Source organism: Rhinatrema bivittatum, chromosome 9, assembly GCF_901001135.1.
Source record: "Rhinatrema bivittatum chromosome 9, aRhiBiv1.1, whole genome shotgun sequence".
Taxonomy (NCBI): domain Eukaryota; kingdom Metazoa; phylum Chordata; class Amphibia; order Gymnophiona; family Rhinatrematidae; genus Rhinatrema; species Rhinatrema bivittatum.
The window spans coordinates 177,648,857-177,672,383 of record NC_042623.1 but is presented as its reverse complement, the minus strand read 5'-3'; the positions used below and the strand labels follow the sequence as shown (position 1 = coordinate 177,672,383).

Sequence of the window (23,527 nt, the reverse complement as noted above, 5' to 3'; positions counted from 1 at the left end):
ACTCATTGACATGCTACTGACATCTCCATCAGTGTCTGTGCTTGTTGCCTTTTAGATGCCCGGAGGGCATCGAAGTCTGTGCCGATTGACCTGTTAGCCATACCAGGTTCTTCGGAGGAAGAGGTTCCCTCCAACAAGCTGGGGGGGGGGGGGGGGCTCAGGGTCCAAGCCGCACCTGTCAGCTGTACCAGTCACCGAACCACTAACTGGAGACAGGGTTCTCAGGGATCCCTCTCCTGCAAGTTGCAGTAGGTTGGGATCTGTCTATTTCTGGGGATGCGAAGGCTCCAATGGTGGTTTGGATGATGAGGCATTGGATCATCTCTTCTCCAATCCCTCTTCGTCCCCGGGCAGAAGGAAGTCTCCGCTCCAAAACCTCTGCTTTGCAGGATTTGTCAGGTTGATGGTGGAAACAATTGCATTTACTTTACAAACAAACTATTCCAGACAAAGATGCTGGATATGCTTCAATATGTGCAGCCTCCTAGCAGTCCCAGTGCACAGGATCCTTCAGGAGATACTGTTGAGGATATTGGAGATTCCCCCCCCTCCTCTCAGGGACTCCAGTTAATATAAAGTTGGAAGCAGTTTATCTCATTCAAAAGGCTCCAGGATTCAACAAGCATCAGCTTCCCCCACCAGTCTGTGGTGGTTGAATCTGCTTTCAAAAAGGCCAAGCGCTCTAGGACCCACTCCTCGGTGCCCCTGGGGAGAGACACTAGAGCCAAGGATACTCTTGGGAGAAAAGGTTTTCAGGGCACCATGCTCATTGCCCACATAGCGGCCTGCCAGCTCTTGAGCCAATATATGCGGGACATTCTGAAGCAAGTGCTGGAGATGGTCGAGAAGCTTCCTCAGAAGCAGCAAGACTCTCTTTCCAGTCACTGGTGACCAAGAGTCTGGAGTATGGAAAACTGGTTCAGTACGATATGTTTGAGGTAGCATCCAGAGTCTTTGCCATAGGGATAGGGGCCGGCAGACTCACTTGGCTAAGCGCCTCTGATCTCCATTCAGAAGTACAGAAGTGACTCTGACGTGCTGTGTACAGGAGAGAATCTCTTCAGAGATTGGGTTAAGGATGGTGGTGGAACAGATTTGTGATCACTGTACAACACTCCAATAGCACTCCACTCCCACTCCAGCCCATCCTCCTCCTCTAGGAGGTACCCAAGATCAGGGCAAAGGAAGCCTTTCTGCCTCAGTTGATAGATGTTAATGCCTGATAATGAATACTTCTTATTTAATCTGTTATTAATTGCAGATTTATACCTATGAATGTCATTATTGTAAACCGTTGTGATCTTTACTTGGAACGATGGTATATAAAATGTCTAAATAAAATGGAGAAGATATGCAAGGCTGTGATGTGGAGTTCCATCCACTCATTCACATCACATTTCTGTTTGGATAGGGATGGCAGACTTAACAGCAGGTTTCGCCAGTCTGTCCTCCGGAACTTGTTTGAAATGTAGAACCCAACTCTGTCCTGCCCTAAGGTCTGTTTTTGTTCCAGGCTGCCCCCTTTAGGGTAGATACATATAAAAAAGGCCTGTTGTCAACAAAAATGTTGTTGTTTGTTGTGTGCACACTGGCACTGTTTTTGTTATTCCCTTTTATGTTGGGGGGGGCCGCTTGTAGCTAGGAATTCACCCATGTGTGAGGACTGCCTTCCTACTTATCCTATGAGAAAGCAGAATTGCTTACCTGTAACAGGGGGTTCTCTGAGGACAGCAGAATATCAGTCCTCAGAAGACCCGCCCAAATCCCTGTGGAGTTGGGACTCAAATTCATGGTTATTGTTTAGCTAAATTATTAGACTGAAGGAATCCCGCTTGGACATGTGGTTCTAATACATGTGAGGGCACGCTCAGTGAGGCTCAGTCAACGTTCTAGAAACTTTGACATATGTTTTCTGTGCCGGACTGACATCCTGCTGTCCTCTGAGAATACTTGTTACAGGTAAGCAACTCTGCTTTCTAACGGCATCTAAGAAGCAACACATCATCTAAATGGCATATCTCTGGTATTTTATTCCACCCACAGGGCAGAACGGAAGAGAGTACTATTCTAAGCTGCAGAGGATTTAATGACTTAAGGAAGGAACCTCCAAGAACTTTTCTCCTTGAGAGGTCCCAACCAGCCAGGAATGCAATGAATCGGGCATATACTAAGATATGGAGGATTTTACCTGTTAGTCTTGCAGGTGAATTGTCAAAAGCCATTTACTTGCATTATGTGCACTTAACACTGGTAAAACTTATTGACAATTCAGTGGCATATATCATAGCAAATTCAAAAGCCCACTTTTGCTGGTAAAGTGAATTTTTTACGTTTAAAACTCAGTTTTAAGCATGTAAATGCTTTTGAAAATTAGGCCTTTAGCTTTAATTGTACTGATCTAAGCCCTGGTAGCCAGCGAAGCATTTTCAGTGTAGGGGCCATGTGCTCTTTAAAACTTTGTCCCAGCTATCAGTCTAGCATCTGCATTAGTTGTAAACACTACCTGTGTTCGAGGCCTTCCAGCAGTCTGGGCATGACATCATCATGGCATAGAACAAATGGGTAAAATCTTATTGGGGGTGGGTGGGGGAATGGGCCTATAGGTAGCAAAAACAGATTTTTACTGTCAAGGAGATTTGAGGCTGTGATGTTAATGTTGTATCTTATCCTAACACTTGGACTCCAAATCCAAAAATATTTAACAGTGCACAGTTAGAGCTGGATTTTAATTTGTGGATACGTATATTTAACCTTTAATTTTACAGAGTCTTACTCTGTTTGTTTATATGGTTTTATCCTTTTCTAAGATTTAATAGTCTGGGGGTTTATTTAATTTATAGAATAATTCAAAATTTCTCACAAGAATATCTTGTTACCTGAAATACATTGAATGCCTACAGAAAATCCTGAGAAGAAAATACCACATAAATTAAACAATTCCAGAAGTTCAAACAATTTAGCCCACAATATGAAGAGGGAAAGGTGAAAAGGAAAAAGAAACCAAGTAGGAGATATTAACTGGAAAATAAGAATATTGAAGGACTATAGCAAAGACCTGGACAATTAGTCTGTTATTTTTTTTTGTTTGTTTTTAAATGAAGAAAGAAGACAGAGTAGTTGGGTAAAATGATTGATTCATTATGGGTGGTCAAAGATGGAAGTTTTTGGGACCACTAAGGTCTTCTTAGGCACTGATTGGATGCTGATAATTATACTGTGTGCACAGGCATTGTCAAAATAACTAATCGTCATGCAAAAATGATAAAATAGATCTTTTCTTGGACTAAACTTTCTTGAGGCTTATGACTACTTTGTGACAGTCAAGTAAAATGAATGCTTAACATTATTATTGCTTGTGATGTTCTGGTGTCTGGGTTTGCAGGTGATTTCTTTCAAAGTTCATCTACACCAAAGACATGAATTGCAGTGTCTGAGTTTTAAGATGTGTGCTCAGCTATTAAGAATCCATGCAGACTGGCTACAGGAATTTGCAAAATGCCATTTTTATGTCCACATTGACTGTATTCTATAATATTGTAAACTAAAAACTCATAAAATAAATTCACAGATTGTTATGGAAAGATCCTGATATTATTATAAAATGTTCTTTCCAATGTTATGCTTGGACATTTAGCTGTGTGTTCTCTTGTTTACCATCACCAGTCATGGGTAGAGGTTCAGAAGGAAGACTGTTCCCTAACATCATGCTGGGTCATTGCTGGCTCAGTGGATGTAGTGCTGCCTAATACCATGCTGGGACACTGGTTCAGTGAAAAGAGAACCACAACCACATCAGCCTATAAATATCTTTTTTTTTCCTAAAATATCTTGTTAGGTTGGAATGCTACGGCAGCAGCAGGATGCTCTTGAAAAGGTAAAGCAAAGCCTGGTTAGAGAGTACGAGCAGCAGCTGGGGAAGTTTCAGGAAGAGGTGAGGCCCTTGTCCTCCTTTTAACCACTCTTCACTGCTTACATCCTATCATCTGTTAGTGATGGTACATGTCTATATGCAGCTCATTGTGTACTGTGTAAGTAACGATAAACATAGTAACACAGTCTAACTACTTTCCCTGTATGTACCAGGATCAGTCCAGACACCTGGGTTGTGCCTCCGCACCAGCAGATGGAGACAGAGCAAGATTTGTCAGGCTCAGCCACATATAGCAGGGTGCCATCCACAGCCTCTCAGAATTACTGTCTCCAGCAGATGGTGCAGGTGCAGAAGCCACAGCCTCTGGGATCCCTAAGGTGAAAGTTGGTTTTGGTGTTAGTTGGTTGTAGTCAGGTTTGATCGGGGATCCTCAGTACAGAATATTATTGGGAAAAAAAAAAAGTCCCTCGTCGTGGGAGCCTCCCAGGGGGGTGGAAGGTTCTGAGGGGCCACCCCCCCTCCTGGTTGAGGCCGCTGCTAAGGGTCGAGGACCCGGCCCTTCTGGTTAGCAGCGTCGGGGGTGACACCGGGGAGCCCGGTTCACTCACATCCACTGGAACAGGAGTTTTCAGAACCAGGGACAGCAGTGGCAAGTACAAAAATTTCGCTTGGTGTGCTGTCTTTTCTTTTCCGTTGGTCTGCCGGCGGTGAGTGCAGATGCCGCGGGGGTCTTCTTGCCGCGCGTGCGCGCTTATCACGTGACTAGATCTGCTCAAATTGCGTTCCGGGCGGTGAGGGGCCGGTCGGGGGGGCCGGTCTCGGCTGCTGCGTTCGCCGCCGCGCGTCTTGCCGAGTGCTGAGGGCAGTGCAGAGCCGTTCCCGCTCAGCGCGGGAACGGCGGATATTTTAGTTTCCCTTCGGGAGGCCATGCGGATGGCTATGGGGGATGGCTCAATGCCTCCCGCGCTTTCTCCACAGCAGCAGCTGTCCCGAGGGAGCGCCCTGGGGGGGGGGGGGGGGGGGTGGGGCTGCGTCTCCTGTACCATAGGATAGCCTGGAGGAGGCATCCTCTTTATCTGATTCGTCATTTTCTTCTGACTTTGCGCATCTTTTGCACAAAGTACTGAAGCACAAGATTTTTAAAAGGAAGGCAGGAAAGAAGTTAGCCCCGGGGGGACTGGGGCGACAGTCAAGGTCCCGGAAGAAGCGGTCCAGAGATAGGTCCCTGAGGGGCTCGGACCCGCCCAAGGTTAAGCGTCCATTACGGTCTGTCCCTCAGGACACGGACACAGAGTCCACATCGCAGGATGAGGTGGACCCGCTCATGGAGCCCCTGGGGGGGGGCCGGCGAGGTGGAAGGGCAGGTGCCAGCTCAGCCTGGTACCGGCAAAATCTCTCCTGCGGTGGAAGGTGACGACCCGAGGGTGGTACGGTTATTTCGGAAGGATGAACTGGCCCCGCTCATTCCGGCCATTCTTCAGGAGCTCGGCTTGGAAGCTCCACCAGTGGAGTCCCAGCCGGGAGCCAAAATGGATCTGGTTTTGTTGGGCCTTAGTGGTCCGGCGGTGGCTTTTCCATTCCACTTTTCGGCGTCGGACCTACTGTTCCGAGAATGGGACACTCCGGATTTGGGCCTGAAAGTGAGTAAGGCCATGGATAAACTCTACCCGTTTCCAGAGGACGCTTTGGAGCTTCTCCGTCTCCCTATAGTGGACGCAGCGGTGTCGGCCGTGACGAAGAGGTCGACTATTCCGGTCACGGGGGCTACAGCGCTTAAGGACGTACAGGATAGGAAGCTGGAGCTCCAACTTAAGAAAGTTTTTGAAGTCTCTGCTTTGGGAGTCCACGCAGCGATATGTAGTAATTTTGCCCTGAGGGCGGGCCTGCGCTGGGCCCAGCAGCTCCAGGCCAATACTGATCTCTCGGAAGATGAAGCTGCTCAGGCGAATCGTTTGGAGGTGGTGATCGCTTATAGCTCGGATGCTCTGTATGACCTTTTGCACATGTCGGCCAGATCCATGGTCTCGGCGGTTTCCGCCCGCCGTCTCCTTTGGCTTCGGAATTGGGCGGCGGATGGTTCCTCTAAGGCCCACCTTGGCTCCCTGCCATTTAAAGGGAAGTTGTTGTTTGTTAAACAGTTGGATGACCTGATGCAATCGCTAGGAGAAAACAAGGCATTCAAGCTGCCTGAGGACAGGCCTAGGTCTCGGAGCTCCTGGTCCAATAGGACCCGGTTCCGTGGGAACAGGAAGTCATGCCCACAGAGGGCTTCAGGATTGTCTTACCATCCAAGCTCTTCAAGACAGTCGTCTTGGCCTCAGTCCTTTCGTGGCAGAAGATTTGGGAAGCAAAGTGGTCCCTCATTGGGAACAGGGTCTAAGGTTTCCCAATGAAAATCGTTTGGTCCATTCCTCTCGGCAGGTTCCGCCAGTGGTGCCAAATGTGGGAGCCAGGTTGGCTCTCTTTGTCGAGGAATGGACCAAAATAACGTCGGACCAGTGGGTCCTCAACGTGATAAGTCAAGGTTACGCTTTAGATTTTGTACGGATTTCTGCAGACAAGTTTCTAGTCTCCCCTTGCAAGTACCGAGAGAAGCGAGTAGCGGTGCAGGACACTCTTCAGCGCCTGGAGGACTTGGGAGCGATAACCCCCGTACCTCCCGGGCAACAACGCAAGGGCCATTACTCCATTTACATCATAGTGCCAAAAAAGGAGGGCACGTTAAGACCAATATTGGACTTGAAGGGGGTAAACAGGTGTCTTCGCATTCCACGCTTCAAAATGGAGACGATTCGGTTGGTTGTCGCCTCAGTTCGTCCGGGCGAATTCCTGGCTTCTCTGGATCTCACGGAAGTGTATCTCCATATAGGCATTCAGAGGTTTCTCAGGTTCTGCATTCTGGGCAGGCACTATCAATTCAGAGCCTTTCGGCCTCGCTACCGCTCCTCGCACGTTTACCAAAGTGATGGTGGGGGTGGCGGCTCAGCTCAGGAGGGAGCGTTTTCTGGTGCACTCCTACTTGGACGATTGGTTGATTCGGACGAAGTCCGAGATTCAGTGTCGGCAGGCGGTCGCCAGGGTTCTCCAGCTCTTGCACTCTCTCGGATGGGTGGTCAATCTTACCAAGAGTCGTTTGAACCCCACTCAGTCCTTGGAGTTTCTGGGAGCGCTATTCGACACGAGGCAGGGCAAAGTGTTTCTCACCAAGGAGCGAGTGCTCAAGCTTCAGCGTCAAGTGAGACACTTACTGTCCCTACAGGTCCCTCAGGTGTGGGATTACCTGAAGGTCTTAGGCTCCATGGAGTCCACTCTAGGTTTGGTTTCCTGGGCTTTCGCTCATCTACGTCCTTTGGAATCAGCATTGCTCTCCCGCTGGAAACCGGTCTCAGAACAATTTCATCTACCGCTTCCATTCACGGTCCAGGTGAGGGCCAGTCTCCACTGGTGGCTAGTGTCGGATCATCTGACGTGTGGAGTATCCCTGGTCATGCCCGACTGGACGATGGTCACCACGGACGCCAGTCTCTCCGGTTGGAGAGCGGTCTGTCTTGGACGGTCTGTGCAGGGGACAGTGGTCAAGGGCTCAATCGCAGTGGTCCATCAATCGCTTGGAGACCAGGGCGATAGCTCTGGCGCTGCAATCCTTCCTCCCGCTGATTCGGGGGAAGGCGATCAGAGTGTTGTCGGACAATGCAACTACCGTGGTGTACATCAATCGCCAGGGCGGGACAAGGAGTCAGCTAGTGGCGGAGGAAGCGCGATGTTTGATGTGCTGGGAGGAGCGGAATCTCAGCAACATTGCGGCGTCTCACATCGCCGGAGTCGACAATGTTCAGGCGGACTTCCTCAGTCGGCATCATCTGGATCCAGGAGAATGGGAGCTGGCGGAGGAAGCGTTTCACCTAATCTGCGAAAAGTGGGGCACGCCACACATGGACCTGATGGCCACTTTTCAGAACGCAAAGGCTCCGCGATTTTAAAGCCGGCCGAAAGAGAGAGGGGCCGAAGGGGTCGATGCGCTAGTGCTTCCCTGGCCAACATACGGGTTACTGTATGTGTTCCCTCCCTGGCTCCTGATAGGCAAGGTACTTCGCATAGAACTGCATCCGTTGGACGTGATTCTGGTGGTGCCGGAATGGCCGCGGCGTCCGTGGTTCGTGGATCTACTCCACTTGTCAGTAGAGCCTCCCCTTCGCTTTCGAGGGTCCACGGCTCTTCTTCATCAAGGCCCCATTTGTTTGGAGACAGCGGATCACTTCTGTCTCGCGGCATGGCTTTTGAGAGGCAACGCTTGAAGAATAAAGGGTATTCGGATGCGGTAGTAGCCACCTTGTTGAGGTCTGGGAAACAGTCTACGTCCTTAGCCTATGTTCGGATATGGGCGGTGTTTGAAGACTGGTGTAGGGATCGCAGTGTGGATCCGATGAGAGCTTCAGTGTCCGATGTCCTAGCCTTTCTTCAGGCTGGTCTTTCTAAAGGTCTTTCTTGTAATACCCTTCGGGTCCAAGTGGCGGCACTTGGTTGTCTTAGAGGTAAGGTGCACGGGGTGTCTCTGGCTCTACACCCGGATGTAGGTCGTTTTCTTCGGGGGCCTAAGCATTTACGTCCTCCGTTGCGTCATCCTTGTCCGTCCTGGAACCTCAGTTGGGTACTTTCCGCCTTGTGTTCGTCACCTTTTGAGCCTATCAAGTGGGCGACGCTAAAGGATCTTACGTAAAGGTGGTGTTTCTCGTCGCGATTACTTCGGCTAGGCGAGTTTCAGAATTGCAGGCTCTATCATGCAGGGAGCCGTTCTTACGGATCTCGGATTCCGGGGTATCCTTGAGGACGGTTCCTTCCTTTCTACCTAAGGTGGTGTCGGCGTTTCATTTGAATCAGTCGATTGAGCTTCCCTCTTTTCCTGAAGGGGAGCGGATGGATCCTGGAGCGAGAGATTTACGGAAATTGGATGTTCGCAGGGTCCTTCTTCGCTATCTTGAGGTTATGAATCCTTTTCGCATCTCTGACCATCTCTTTGTCTTGTGTACTGGTCCAAAGAGGGGTGGTGCGGCTTCCAAAACCACGAACGCTCGTTGGCTCAAGGAGGCTATTGGTTCGGCATACTGAATGCGGGGGAATCCTGTCCCCATGGGCCTTCGGGCTCACTCTACGCGGTCGCATGCTGCTTCTTGGGCGGAATCTTCACAGGTGTCGCCTCAGGAAATTTGCAGGGCGGCTACTTGGAAGTCGTTACATACCGCCTGGATGTCCAGGCCGCAGCTTCGGGTGGTTTTGGAGAGGGAGTACTCCGAGCGGGACTCTCTGGTTCCCACCCTTGGTAAGTTGGCTTTGGTACATCCCAGGTGTCTGGACTGATCCGAGTACGTACAGGGAAAGGAAAATTAGTTTCTTACCTGATAATTTTCGTTCCTGTAGTACCACGGATCAGTCCAGGGACCCGCCCGTGTCTGTGTTTTCTATGCTGAAGTAACAGAGAGTCCGCTCGATGGATTCATTTATTTGATTTTGTTGTATTGTTCTCTCCTTTGGTTCTGGGAGTTCTGTTCCAGTTGGGGTTTGATTTTGTCATTGTTTTTTGGCGGCGATTTAGTTAGGTAGTCTGGTTGGTTGTTCAATTCTGCTTTGACATTACGTAAGACTGAGAGGCTTTGGGTGGCACCCTGCTATATGTGGCTGAGCCCGACAAATCTTGCTCTGTCTCCATCTGCTGGTGCGGAGGCACAACCCAGGTGTCTGGACTGATCCGTGGTACTACAGGAACAAAAATTATCAGGTAAGAAACTAATTTTCCTGTCTTCTCTCTCTCTGTCTCTTATTGCTATCTTTTTCCGTGGCTGACAGGGCACTGCTTATTTTCTCTTTGGGCCTCTCAGGGTGGAACAAACCAGAAATTTTGTCACCTTAAAATCTCACTTATTGACATCACTGAAAGACTTAAGTCCAGTCTCTTACTGTATACACCTGGCTGATTTGTAATGGCAGCGCCTTTATTCTGTTCACTGATATTCCTGTGGCACTTCAGTGAAAGATACACTATAAGTAATAATTTCTGCCTTTTTCACAGCTTTCCAGGCTGAAACGAAGTTATGAGAAGCTGCAGAGGAAGCAGCTGAAGGAGGCACGGGAAGATGCCAAAAGCAAAGGGGAAGATCGAGCTGAAGTCAGCAGACTGTCTAGAAAAATCGAGGTAAGCCTTGTGGAATCTGCGAACAGCTTCCTAGGCTGTTCTGCCTGGCCTGACGGGAAGGCATAGGTCATAGCTCCTTGGGGAGCTCTGTCTGGCCCTAGCAGGGTGGATAAAGAACATGACTCCTTGGCAGAATGGGGCTTGGCTCCCCTGGGGTGCTCCGCCTGGCCCTGGTAAGGTGGAAACAGGGTGGGGATCCCCAAAGTACTTTGCCCGGCACTGGCAAGGGATGAGCTGTGGCTCAGCATTGTGCATTGTCATTGCAGGAATTCCGTCAGAAATCACTGGATTGGGAGAAGCAGAGACTGCTTTATCAGCAACAGGTGGCATCTTTGGAAGCACAGAGGAAGGCATTCGCAGAGCAGTCTGAGCTTCTTAAGGTAGCTCTATGGGTGTGTCAGACTCTTGACATCTCAGAGACTAGATTAGAACAACAGTGTTATGGACAGAGAGTGCCTTGAAATAACAAAGTACATTTGTCATTCAGGGAGTAATTTTCAAAACTATTTATTCACATTACACCTGGTTTTATATGTGTAAATGGCTTTTAGAAAATTGCCTTAGAGGTTTGTGTGCAAAAGAACATGTGAAAATTGCTTTGCATGTAATCTTACAAGCACTACAAAGAGGCATTCTGGAGGGCCGAGCTGGGGCTGGAAAACATTTATGTGCATACTTTGGATTTTAAAATGTATGCGCATTAATCTACATGCACATATTTTAGCAGGTGTAGATATGTGCATGTATGTTGGCACTGTTTTTGCACACAGTCGGGAATCAAGGTGGATTTATGAGCATAAGTCCGCTTTGAAAATTCAGACTAACGTCTGCAGGTACTTTCTACACACAAACTTCAGCCCTATACAGATTGCTAAAAATTGCCTTCTTTCTTTCTACATTTTAACGTCAGTTAATGGCCATCATATAATAAACACTGTCATCCTCAGAATTTATAGTTCACAGATAATTGTATTGAACGTTTTAAAATTGTGATTTATGTTTCCCATTGGAGCCAGAATCATTATTCTCAAATGTGCATTGAGTTTCTTAAAGAAAATTATTTTCAGCTTTCCTGATCTGATGGCACTCGATAAGCATTATATAAAGTGGAACAACATGTCCTAGATTCGAAGCGGCTTATGTTATTCAGCTTGGAGAAAGTTCCCCTTGGCAAATAAGTTGTAGGCTAGGGATTCTCAATGAGAGCTGCAAGCAGGTCAGTTTTTTTTTTTTCAGGATATCTCCGATATATATTTACACGATGAATTTACATAGATATGTTTTATGAATAAGACTATTTTGCATAGCTAGGTTACCCTGAAAGCTAGATCTGCTTGTGACTCTTAGGAGCCGGAGTTTCGCATCCTTGGTTTAGATCCAAGCAGAGCTATTTGACCTTATAGAAAGGAAGCACAACTTTCTTCATCAACAAGCAGAGCTGAATTAGTTATGACACATATGTGACTTCATCTGACAGCACCAAATAGATCCATCTCTCTGAGCTCATTAGAGCTTTTACTTTACTAAGCATGTGTGGGAGTCCCTGCTTGCGCTGCCTTGCAAGTCCCCCAGTTCTTTTTTTGTCCAAGCTTTCACATGGACATGTACTCTCTCTCTTTTCTGCCTTTTTGCATTAACTTTTTCGATTGTTGCTGTGGTAACCCTCAAACAGCGCACTCTGTGCTACTAGAAAAGAAAAAATGAAAGTATAATTAATATTTTTGTTTTGTTTCCTTTAGGATCCTTGAGGTCCATATTCAGCGGCCAAGGATTCTTCTCCCAGAGTGGAGCTTCCTCGACCCTCTCAGTGCTGAGTAGAGCAGGAGATACTTGAGCACAGCTCTGTCTCGCTAGAGCACCAGATTCCAGATCTGTCGTATCTCTTGGGTTGAGCAGGGTGCAAAAGCATCAGACCTTTTCAGGGCTCATGGCACTGAGGATGAGGTACTCTGGCTCCATCAATGCAGGTGCGGCCGTTGATGTATGAGTGCATGCTGCACCATCTAGATACACTCCCACTCCGCTCCATTGGTGTGAAAGTCTTTGGTGCTACTGACGCGGAAGACAAAGCCTCCCAACCTGGGGGATAACACCCTCTACTTCTCGAAATGCCAGACATAATCACAGATCTGGTGACAAGTTTCTTTACCTCTTTGGTGAAATAGAAGTTGTTTTTCATCTTCTCTTGTGCTACAATGGGTGATTCATTCCCAGAAGCAGGAGTTCCTCCAATGCCACACCTGCAGACCTACCAACCATGGAAGTTAGTTCCCCTTCTTCAGGCAAACCATCCCTTGCAACCATCAGAGTCTGAATATGAGTCATTCGACACTGTGGCAAGATCCTCCTGGGCAGGCATTGGAGCTTGCAAGTTGGCCTTCGTGAGGACATTCATAACGAGTTGTTCAATGTCCTTGAAGTAAGGGATAATCTCTTCGGGAATAAGATGAAGGAAACAGAGGCCTAGATTAAAGAGCAGCATGCAGCCATTCATCCTTATCTGTGGGAGATGAAAAGCCTTCTTCCTTAGTTCATTTTTAAGCGTCCCCTTTTTTACCAAAGATACCCCTCCACCATTTTCACTGGTATCACATTCCACTTGCGTTGACACAATAGCATTTGCAGACATTCGGACAGCCGCATGGGAAACAGCCTAAGATGCCACAAGCAGCCCAGCCTGGACCTTCTTTTTTTGATGAAATCCAACCTTCAGGTTTCAACCTCTCCGGTTAGGCAGAGGATTTACCTGTTCCTTATAGAAACATAGAAATGATGGCAGAAGAAGACCAAACGGCCCATCCTGTCTGCCCAGCAAGCTTTGCACATTTTTTTCTCATACTTATCTGTTACTCTTGGCTCTTAGTAACCTTTTGGTTCTTATTTCCCTTCCACCCCCACCATTAATGCAGAGAGCAGTGTTGGAGCTGCATCTATGGGAAATATTTAGCTTAATTAGTTAGGGGTAGTAACCGCCGCAATAAGCAAACTACACCCATGCTTATTTGTTTTCCCAGACTATGTAATTCAGTCCTTTTTGGTTGTTGTCTGTATATAGATCCTCTTTTCTTCACTCCTCCTGCCGTTGAAGCAGAAAGCCATGCTGGTTATGTGTGAAGCATCAGTCAATTATGAGTGGCAGAAGATCACTAAGACCATCAGTTCTCAAAATTGTGGAATCTGGTTATCATTTACACTTCTCCTGACCTCCAGCACTGCATCGATGTTTAGTCTTCAGTCTGGATCTGCCTCACTTGACCCAGCTTCGTCTTGAGGTGAAATCACTTCTCAGCCATCAGGTGAGAAAATCTGTTCCTCCAAAAGCTCATGATGACAAGGTGTTATATTCCCACTTTTTTCCTTTTCCTAAGAAATCAGATTGGGACCTGTCCTGGATTTACAAAGGCTGAACAAGAGCTTGTTATAGGAGAAGTTAAAAATGAATGCTTTCCACACCATCCTACCCTTCAACCAAGAAGAAGCCTGGCTGTGCACCCTGGATCTGAAAGATGACTATGCTTACATACCCATCTATCCTCCTAATGGGAAAATCCTCAGATTCCTGCTGGATTATTATTCAAGGTTCTATATTTGATGCTCTTAGTGGCCTTGAGGGTCTTCTCAAAATGCTTAGTAATAACAGCAGCATATCTCCGTCATCGGGGGATCTGTGTCTTTCCTTACCTGGATATCTGGGTGATTATTGGTCTTTCTTAAGCAGGGGCATTGTCTCTCTGCAGAAGTTGTTTATTCTCCCAGGACAAGCACGATGGTAGTCCTCACAATTGGGTGACATCATCATATAGAGGCCTATCATGGAACACTTTTGTCAAAAGTTTCTAGAACTTTGACTGGTACACTGAGCATGCCCAGCATGCCACCAACCCCATGGCCACACGGGGTCCAGTCTCTCTTTTTTTTTTTTCTGCAGAGCTGTTGCCTTGCAGTTAATGGAGCTCTGTGAGAACTTTTTCCTCACAATTTCCTCAAGGAACAATTAGAAGTTTTTTTCAAGGTTTTCCCTGCTCCAGGGTCCCCCATCGCGAACCGATTCCTCTGGCTTTCAGTAAGTCTGTTTCGCGGTTTTTTACGGTCTGTTCACAAGCGTCTACCTCCCGGTGGCCACCGACCGCATGCCGCCCTCTTTTATCATGGCGACTGGTTTTCGGAAGTGCCTGGAATGTCCGCGGACTATGTCCATAATGGATCCACACGGCATCTGCGTCCTGTGTCTCGGGCCTTCCCAAGAGGTTCATCGGTATCCCAACTGTGCTCAGATGACCCCCAAAGGCTGGTGCGCCTGCCTGGATAAGACGGAGTACTTGTTTGGTTCCAAGCAATCTGCTCCATCGACTGCGGTACCGGGTACGTCGAGTCGTGGGGATCAAACTGACTCGGGACCTTCGCCTTCGAAGCCTCGCCGAGAGTATCAGGGAGCGGGAAATCGCCCTTCACTGGCATCGGGTCACTCGAAGACTTATGCATAGTCTTCCTCTGCATCGGAGAAGGACCGGGCCGAGCACCATGGGAAGCATCAACACCGGCACCGACGGTCATCACTGTCCGATGTCGGCCTTGGCTGAGGCCCCGGGGAAAGGAGGCCCCGTCCTGGGAGCCCAGGGCATTCCCCACTGGTATTTGTGCTGGGCACCGAGCCTCCACTGACCCCAGTGGACGCTCCAGTGATGCCCAGCCTGCCTCCTACTCCAGGGTCGGTTTTGTCTGCATCCTCGTTCTGTGAGGAGTTGGACTGTGTGGTTCAATAGACAGTGCTTAAAGCCCTTCAAGGTCTCCAGTCACCACTGACGCCGGCCTCCATTTTGGCACCTCTGCTGGAAAGGCTGGATGTGCTGCTTGGTGCTTTGCCGACTCAGCCCGTGCCGGCGGGCCTGTCTGTGCCTCCTCCCGTCTTGATCCCGATTCCGGGCTCCTCGGAGGAGGAAGCTGTGGCTCCTCACCCATCTCCACGGACTAAACCCCCGATGCCAGATCCCGTCCCCGGGCCATCGAGCTTCCTGGTGCCCCGATGTCCATCGCAGGTCCCGGTGCTCTCGATGCCGGTGCCACTGTTTGTTCGTCCTGTGCCCGTGCCCCGTACTCTGGGTTTTAATCTCCCTCCTCGACCCATGGGAAGACCCCTCCTCTGAACATTCCTCAGAGGCCTCCAGGGACCTTCTGTCAGAGCCTTCCCCGCCAGAAGAGAGATGGCACTCACCTCCGGAGGATCTCTCCTTCGAGTTTTGTCTGGGAGGTGGCAGAGACCATTCCCTTCCAACTTTTAACAGAAGAGGATGCCTGCCACAAGATATGGGACATCCTCCAGTTGTGGACACTCCTAAGGAGGTGATGGCTGTACCAGTGCATGAGGTTCTTCTGGACCTCCTTCTCTGGGAACACCCAGGTTCTGTGGCTCCAGTCAATAGGTAAACAGATGCCACCTATCTAGTACAACAGGCCCTAGGCTTTCAGAAGAGCCATTTGCCACACCAGTTGGTGGTAGTTGAATCAGCCCAGAAAAAGGCCAAAAGGACCCACTCTCATTCCTCCACCCCTCCAGGAAAAGACCACAGAGCCTTAGATGCCCTGGGTCGAAGGGTCTTCCAGGGATCCATGCTTATTGCTCACATAGCGGCATACCAATTGTACAGGAACCTCTGGAAACAAGTCCAGGAGTTTACTGAGCCCCTGCCACAATGATTTCAGGAGGGCCTAGAATCCATCTTCCAGAGAGGACTGGAAGCCGAAAAACATGAAGTCAGAGTGGCTTATGACGTTTTTGAGACAGCGTCAAGAGTCTCAGCGGCAGGCATTAGTGCTAGACACTGGGCCTGGTTAAAAGCCTTCGACCGGAGGTTCAAGAGAAACTGTCCGACCTCCCCTGTACAGGAGAAAACCTGTTTGGGGACAAAATCAGGGACGCAGTGGCCCAGCTCAAGGAACACCATGAAGACCCTATTTCAGCTATCAACTACCACCTCTGATCCCTCTTCGGCAACCCATAGAAGTCAATGTAGGGATACCAGGAAGCAGTTCTACAGCCAATGGAGATACTACCCCTGCAGTCTCCTGTGTTCGTACAGCTCGGTCCTCCGAAAGAGGCTACCCTCGCCAACAAAGAGCACCTAGAGCTTAGCCAACCCCTCAGCCTGGTTCTGCAGCTGGCTTTTGACTGGCATACAGAGAGCAGAAATCTGTCCCCTTTTCCCGCACCGTTTGACCCTCCTGTGGGTGGTTGTCTCTGCTAATTTGTCAACAATTGGTTCTCAATTACCACCGACTGATGGGTATTATCCATTGTAGCACGAGGTTACCACCTGAATCTCCTCACTGTTTATTTATTTAAAAATGTTTATATACTGCCTTTACAAGCAAGTTGATCAAAACTGTTTACAGAATGAGAAATAAAATATAAATGTAAAACATAAAAATAAAATAGAAGAAAAATTTACATAAAATTGAATTAATATAAAATAAATTAAAAGTAAATTTTTTTTTTTAATCTTTTACCAAAAACAAGAGAGAAAAAGTTAGTGCCTAAAAAACTGTTTAGGTCGCATTTTAATTTATTTTCATTGGATTTCTTCATTTAGTGGAATATTGTAGGCTATCTGAAAGAGGTAGGTTTTCAGAGATTTTTTGAATTGCTTTCTATTGGACATCTGACGGAGTGAATTGGGTATGGAATTCCAGAGAAGAGGACCTGCGACTGTGAATGCGCGCTTTCTTGTAAAATGTAATCTAGTAAGTTTCGGCGATGGGATTTCCAGAAGGTTTTTTTTACATTGACCTAAGTTGTCTGACTGGTTGATAGATGTGGAGGATAAAGCAAAGCCAAGTAGATGAAGAATTATAAATAAGCGAGTGAATGATTGTTAAAATTTTATATTGAATTCTTGATTTTATGGGGAGCCAATGGAAAGATTGAACTACAGGTGAGAGATGATTTCATATGGATGTACCTGCTAGAATGCGAGCTGCCACATTTTGGATCAGTTGTAATGGTTGCAAAGTAGAGTCTGGTAAACCTAAAAACAGAGCGTTGCAATAATCTAAACCGGAAAATACTAAAGACTGAAGAACAGTTCAGAAGTCATGTTGGAAAAGAAGTGGACAAAGTCTTTTTAATAAATTTTATAAAATTATTTTTTTGTAATTGATGAAATATGATGGGTCATGGATAGATCAGAGTTAATTATCACATCTAAATTAGTAGCATGAGTTGTAATAGGTACTGAAGTTCCATTTAAGGAAAGATGAGAAGGAGGGCCAAACCTAGAGCTGGAAATTGATGTGAGATAGACAAGTTCAGTCTTAGATGTATTTAATTTGAGACAGTTGTGAGAAAGCCAGGTGTTGATGGTGTTGAAGTATAAAGTGACAGAAAATAAAGTAGAAGACCAAGAACTATTGAATGGCATGAGGAACTGGATGTCATCGGCATATATTTTGAATTGGACGTCTAATGATGATAGAATGTTACACAGGGGGGGAGTAAGTAGATGTTAAACAGTATGGGAGATAAAGAAGAGCCTTGGGGGACACCAGATGCAATAGTAAAAAGGTCAGAAGAGTGGTTGCCTATATTAATCTTTTGTGTGCGATTTGATAAGAATGAGGAAAACCATTTTAAAACAGTATCTGTAACACCTAATGCTTGTAGTCCAGTGAGAAGAATCTTGTGGTCTAGAGTATCAAAAGCCGCTGAAATGACCAAAAAGACGATGATGTAATCTGTATTATTGTCAAATCCTCGTATTAGAGTGTGGAAGGAGGCAAGTAGCAGAGTCTCAGTAGAGTGTCCCTTACGAAATCCATGTTGACTAGAATGTAAAATGTCATTGTCTGTTAGGAACTCTGTAAGTTGGTGGAGTACTATGGATTCAATTAATTTGGCTAGAGATGATAAAGAAGCAATAGGTCTAAGGTTACTCAAATCATTATGATCTTTAGATTTATTTTTGACTATCGGGAGAATAGATGTCTGTTTCAAACTGTCTGGAAAAATCCCTGAAGCAAGGGACTGATTGACTAGGGCGCACAAAAAAAGAGCTAGCATGAAGTCCTAATGCTTTAAAAAAGGAACCTGAACAGGGGTTTTGAGGTGAATTGGAGATATTCAGTTTCTGAATAATGGATTGTATAGTGAGTTCAGAAATTGGGGTAAATTCAGACCAATTACAAGAGGCCTTATTGATAAATATAAGATAAGGGTTTAAATTCATTTGATATATTGTCGGCTTTTTCTTTAAAAAATGTAGCTATTTTATTACACATGGGGGGTGTCAAGGTGATGGACTGCATGTTATTTGAAGTTGCTAAAGATCTAACAATTTTGAAGAGGACCCTAGGGTTACCATGTGCTTTTGTAATTACCTTGGCTTAATATTTTTTTTGTTTTTTTTTAGCTAAATTTAATTCTTTATTGTAATGTCGAAGGGTACAATGAAATGTGTTTTTTGCCTTTGGGATTTTTTTGCGCTGCCATAGGCGTTCTTTGTTTCTTATAGTAGTTTGAGGCTATGTAAGGATTCAGAATACCAGGGGTTTTAGGTTTGAGATTATTAAAAGAAGTTGTGTATGATGGGGAAATGACATCTAATGTGTTGGAGCTTGCGTCTGCCTCGAGCTCGGGATGCTCAAGGCTTGGCAATCCTGTTGCGCAGACAATGGGACGGAGCGCAACCTAGGGCTCTCCAGGATGGAACAAGGAGAATGTGTGCCCTTGCGGTGAAGACAGTCCAAGTCTTGAATCCTCCGATGACCTGCATGCCCATGAGGCCACCAACGCAATGGTGGTCTCTGAATGGTCCTCCGACCGTTACAAGCCCTTTCGGACCTGCCACAGGGTGTAGCAGAGGCTGCAGGCTGGACAGAGTTCACAGTGGAAGAAAGTCATAAGCATTGGAGCTTGGCGTGAAGACTGGAACTTGGAATGAAGACTGATGTGGAGCTTGGGATGAAGACAGGAAATGAGGGATGAGCAAGACCCTCAGGCGCCCTACACAGCACGTGGGGCTGGTCGCGGACCACACTGTCCCCCTCGCGCCCTACACAGCCGGATGGCTGGTCGCGGACCACGAGGAGATCGGGACTGGCTCAGGTAGTCTCATAGCGAGGATAGTGGAAACTCCTCAGATCTTCCGGAGTCCGAACTAGGGAATCTGATAAAACCTTCGAGTATGGAAACTCAGGATAAAAGCAGGGAATCTCCAGAGGCATGGGTCCCACCGGACCTGGTGCATTAGGACCGGGAACTCAACGGAACTTGGGACATCAGGACATCTGGAACATCAAGAAGACCACGGAGATACAAAGATACAAGAAACACGGAAGTCCATGGACGAAATCAGGATGCCAGGAAGGAGCTGGAAACAAGAGGTCCTTGGGAGGACTAGCTCCTTGCCGAAGCAAAGACTGACTGACGGATAAGCCCTTTTATAGGGCAGGAAGCAGACAACTCCCAGGGAGGAGTTCAGATGGGCCACACCTGGCTGGCCCTTTAAATCCAGGCAGAAGTCACGGGCCTGCCCCTTAGGAAGGAAGGGGCAGGACCCTTGACAGCGGCCATGCTGCCGCTGCAACGCTGAGCTGGAGAGGAGGAAGCTGGGCCTCAGGGCAGGCCCCGAAGAAGAAGGCAGCATCCAAGCCACTGAGGGAAGGTCCGGAGGCGACTCCCCTGCAAGGCAAGTCCGCAGATGCGGCCTCCATGCTGCAGAAACCAATGGCAGCGTCAGCGACTCCCAGGCCGCAAAGGAAGGCACGGCTTCTGCCATGCTGGCAAGATGGCGGCTGGGCCGCAAGGTCCCGGCGACGGCGGCTCCCGCCGCTGGCAGGAGAAGCAGGCAGCGATCCCACCGGCCTGCTGGGGAGGAAAGAGGTGGCTCGTGGCTCTGGCCACGGGCCGCATTGCAACATAATGTTTTCGTAATTGTGGAGTTCCAATTGGCGACAGTATTGTTTGTTAGTTTCCACAACAGTAGGCACCTTAGGCACGATTGCTTCTATGAACGTGTCAGTATGAATAAACTTACGTCTATAAGTTAGTACATTGGAATTTTTCACAGAAAAGGCATTTTCTAGATTTAATGTAAAAGAAATCAAATGGTGATCAGACCAGGGTATGGGACTAATAGTATATTTCCCGGGAGCGAGAGATTACAAAGACTAAGTCTAAGATATGGCCCTGAATATGGGTAGGATCCGGAATAAGTTGTTCCCACCCTAAGCCTGCCATCGCATCCAAGAAAGTAGTTTCTGTCTGAAGTGGTGGGTTACTATTTATATGTAGGTTGAAATCTCCCATTAATATTGTTTTTGTTAGATCTACCGGCAAGGATGAAAAAATTTTCAGAAAACTGGACAAATCGGAGTAAAGTACTCGAGGAGGACAATAGACAATGCAGACATTTAGGACATCTGTAGTAATTCATAAGGAGATGCAGAGATGAGCTGGATTTTTTATTGGGTTTAGGGAGGATTTAATAATAGCTAGTAAACCTCCACCCCTGCGGCCTTTTCTAGGTTCTGATATAATCAATAGTCAGCGGGACATAAACTATTTGTGATAACTGTGTCCGAATCTATAAGCCAAGATTCTATCAATATAAAAAAGTTAGGCTTATTTGTTTGTAATATGTCCGAGAGAATAGAGATTTTTTTCCTGATTGATTGGGCATTACAAAACATAAACGACAAAGAAGTGATAGCTAAAGTCGTCATTAACAGAGGTATGGATACTAAGGAAGACCGGTTAACTTGTTTTAATCTATGAACCAAAGAATATCTAGCTTTTGAATAGAAAGAGCTATAGTTACCCATCCCAGTAATGGTTGGAATTTCCATGTTGGATTGAAGAGTAGTAAAGAATAAAAACCGAGAAATAACTGAGAAATCACAATAATCAGGGACAGAAAACAAAGGGGCAAGCCCCTTTTTGCATGCGACGCCCAGTGCCGCGGCTTTATGTGCTGGTCACCTGATGATGACGCTATTAGGGGGGTGTATCTGGTCAAGCCAGTCCGGCACTGAATCGCGGGATAAATCCGATGTAATTGCTTTAACAAAGTCCAGGTTTCAGTAGCAGAGTAAGCAGGCTCTGTGGGTGTTCAAGAGAGCAGCGGAGGCACAGGCTGAAAGCCCCTCCGACCATCGCTGCGGTTTTATGTGCTGGTCGCCCGATGATGACACTATTAGGGGGGCATGTCCGGTCTGGTCTGTTCCTCCAGACTCCTTACCTTCCCTATTGTGGAGCCTTGTAGAACACACATCTACCCTCGAGTTGGAACTTTCGCTCCAGCTACAGTCCAGAGCCATGGAATCTGTTCCCCGGGCTCAGCGGGGACGAGGGTTCTACTCCAGATATTTTCTCATCCCAAAGAGAACAGGCGGCCTTTGTCCCACCCTCTATCTTCGAGCCTTAAACAGGTTCTTTCGCAGAGAACGGTTCAGAATGGTATCCTTGGGAACCCACTTCCGCTTCTGCATCAAGGGGAATGGCTCTGCTCTCTGGATCTACAGGACGTCTACGCGCACATTGCTATTTTTCCACCTCATCGCAAATATCTGCGATTTGTAGTAGGCCACTAGCACTTCTAATACAGGGATCTCCCCTTTGGGCTAGCTTCCGTGCCCAGAGTCTTCACAAAGTGCCTGGCAGTGGTGGGAGCACATTTGCGCCGGAACGGGGTACATGTATTCCCATATCTGGACGATTGGCTCATCAAGAGTTTTTCGAAAGAGGAAGCTCTTCAGTCCCTGAACATTACGTTGAGCCGCCTCCAGTCACTGAGTTTCCTCATGAACTACCCGAAATCCCAGCTGACTCCGACCCAGTGACTGAACTTCATCGGGGCAGACCTGGACACCACGGTGGCTAAGGCGTTTCTTCCCAGCAAAGGCATAGCCACCCTGGCTGGGCTGGCCAGATCCATCCGTTGCTGGCGGATGGCCTCGGCCCACCTGCTCCTGAAGTTGCTGGGTCACCTGGCATCGTCGGTGCATGTCACCCCACTGGCCCGCCTAGTCATGAGGGTCACACAATGGACCCTGCGGTCTCAGTGGCACCAAGCCACTCAAACTCTCGGCACTGGTCCAAATAACCAAACCACTCCAGCTCTCCCTCACCTGGTGGGCGTGAGAATCCAACTTGAGCAAGAGACTTCCCTCTCAGCCCCCGGCTGCTCAGGTGACTTTGACCACGGACGCTGCCAACCTAGGCTGGGGAGCCCATGTCAACAGCCTACACACGCAACAGGTGTGGCCAAAAACTGAGGCGGGCTGCCAGATAAACCTCCTGGAACTCTAGACGATGCAGTATGCGCTCTACGCATTCCAGGACTGCCTGTCCAACAAAGTCGTCTTGATCCAGACGGACAATCAGTGGCCATGTGGTACGTGAACAAACAGGGGGTGCACAGGCTCTTATTTCTTCTGCCAAAAGGCAGCGCAGATTTGGGCCTGGGCTCTGTCACGTTCCATGCTCCTGCGGGCCATCTACCTGGCAGGCACTGAGAATGTAGTAGTGGACTGCCTCAGCCGGACTTTCCAACCCCACGAGTGATCCCTGAATCCCTGTGTAGTGGACAGGATCTTCCGCCAGTGGGGTCAGCCGGACGTGGATCTCTGTCCTCGTAGAACCACAAGGTGGACCGATTTCTGCTCCCTGCATGGGGACTGAAGGAGACCAGCCGTGGATGCCTTCACACATTCCTGGACTGCAGGCCTCCTATATGCTTACCCTCCGATTCCGCTAATAGGCAAGACTCTCTTGTGAAGCTTCAGCAGGACAGAGGCTCCATCTTCCTCATAGCCCCACATTGGCCCCGTCAGGTCTGGTTTCCCCATTCTCCGTGACCTCTTTGTCCAGGAGCCCATTTGCCTGGGCACCTCACCCGACCTCATCACGTAGGATCAGGGCAGACTATGCCACCCGAACCTCCTGTCGCTGTCCCTAACAGCCTGGATGTTGAAAGGCTAATACTACAGTCCCTCGACCTTTCTGATAATATCTCATGAGTCCTAGTAGCTTCACGTAAGCCTTCCACGTGGAAATCAGACCAAGTGAAGTGGAGAAGGTTCTCGTCTTGGTGCACGCAGGAGAGTCTTGACTCTTTCTCTTGCCCCATGCCTAGGTTTTTGGACTACCTCTGGTGCCTCTCGGAGTCTGGCCTACAGACTACCTCAATCCGGGTCACATAGGGGTGGGTGACACCCCACCCTTGGTGCAGCCCTTAGTAGGGCGCTTCATGAGAGGCTTACTTCAACTGAAGCCTCCACTATGTCCCCCTATTGTGGTCTGGGACCTCAACATAGTGCTGGCGTGGCTCTTGCGGCCTCCGTTTTTGAGCCCCTGCGCTCCTGTGAGTTCAAATACCTCACCTGGAAGTCATCATCCTCATAGTGGTTATTTCTGCTCGCAGAGTTAGTGAGCTGCAGGCCTTAGTGGCCTAGCCGCCTTACATGAGGTTCTTCCA

At 48.0% G+C, this 23,527-nt stretch overlaps 1 protein-coding gene across 5 annotated transcripts in view; it reads left to right on the top strand.

Moving 5' to 3' along the window:
* Nucleotides 1-23,527, top strand: part of CEP63 (centrosomal protein 63) — a 152,895-nt gene that overhangs the window by 30,758 nt on the left and 98,610 nt on the right. For all 5 annotated transcript variants that reach the window (XM_029616158.1, XM_029616157.1, XM_029616156.1 and 2 more), the window contains 3 exons: nt 3,836-3,931; nt 9,936-10,058; nt 10,325-10,438. In XM_029616158.1, coding sequence (XP_029472018.1) covers nt 3,836-3,931; nt 9,936-10,058; nt 10,325-10,438 — 333 coding nt within the window. The remainder of the gene's footprint in view (nt 1-3,835; nt 3,932-9,935; nt 10,059-10,324; nt 10,439-23,527) is intronic.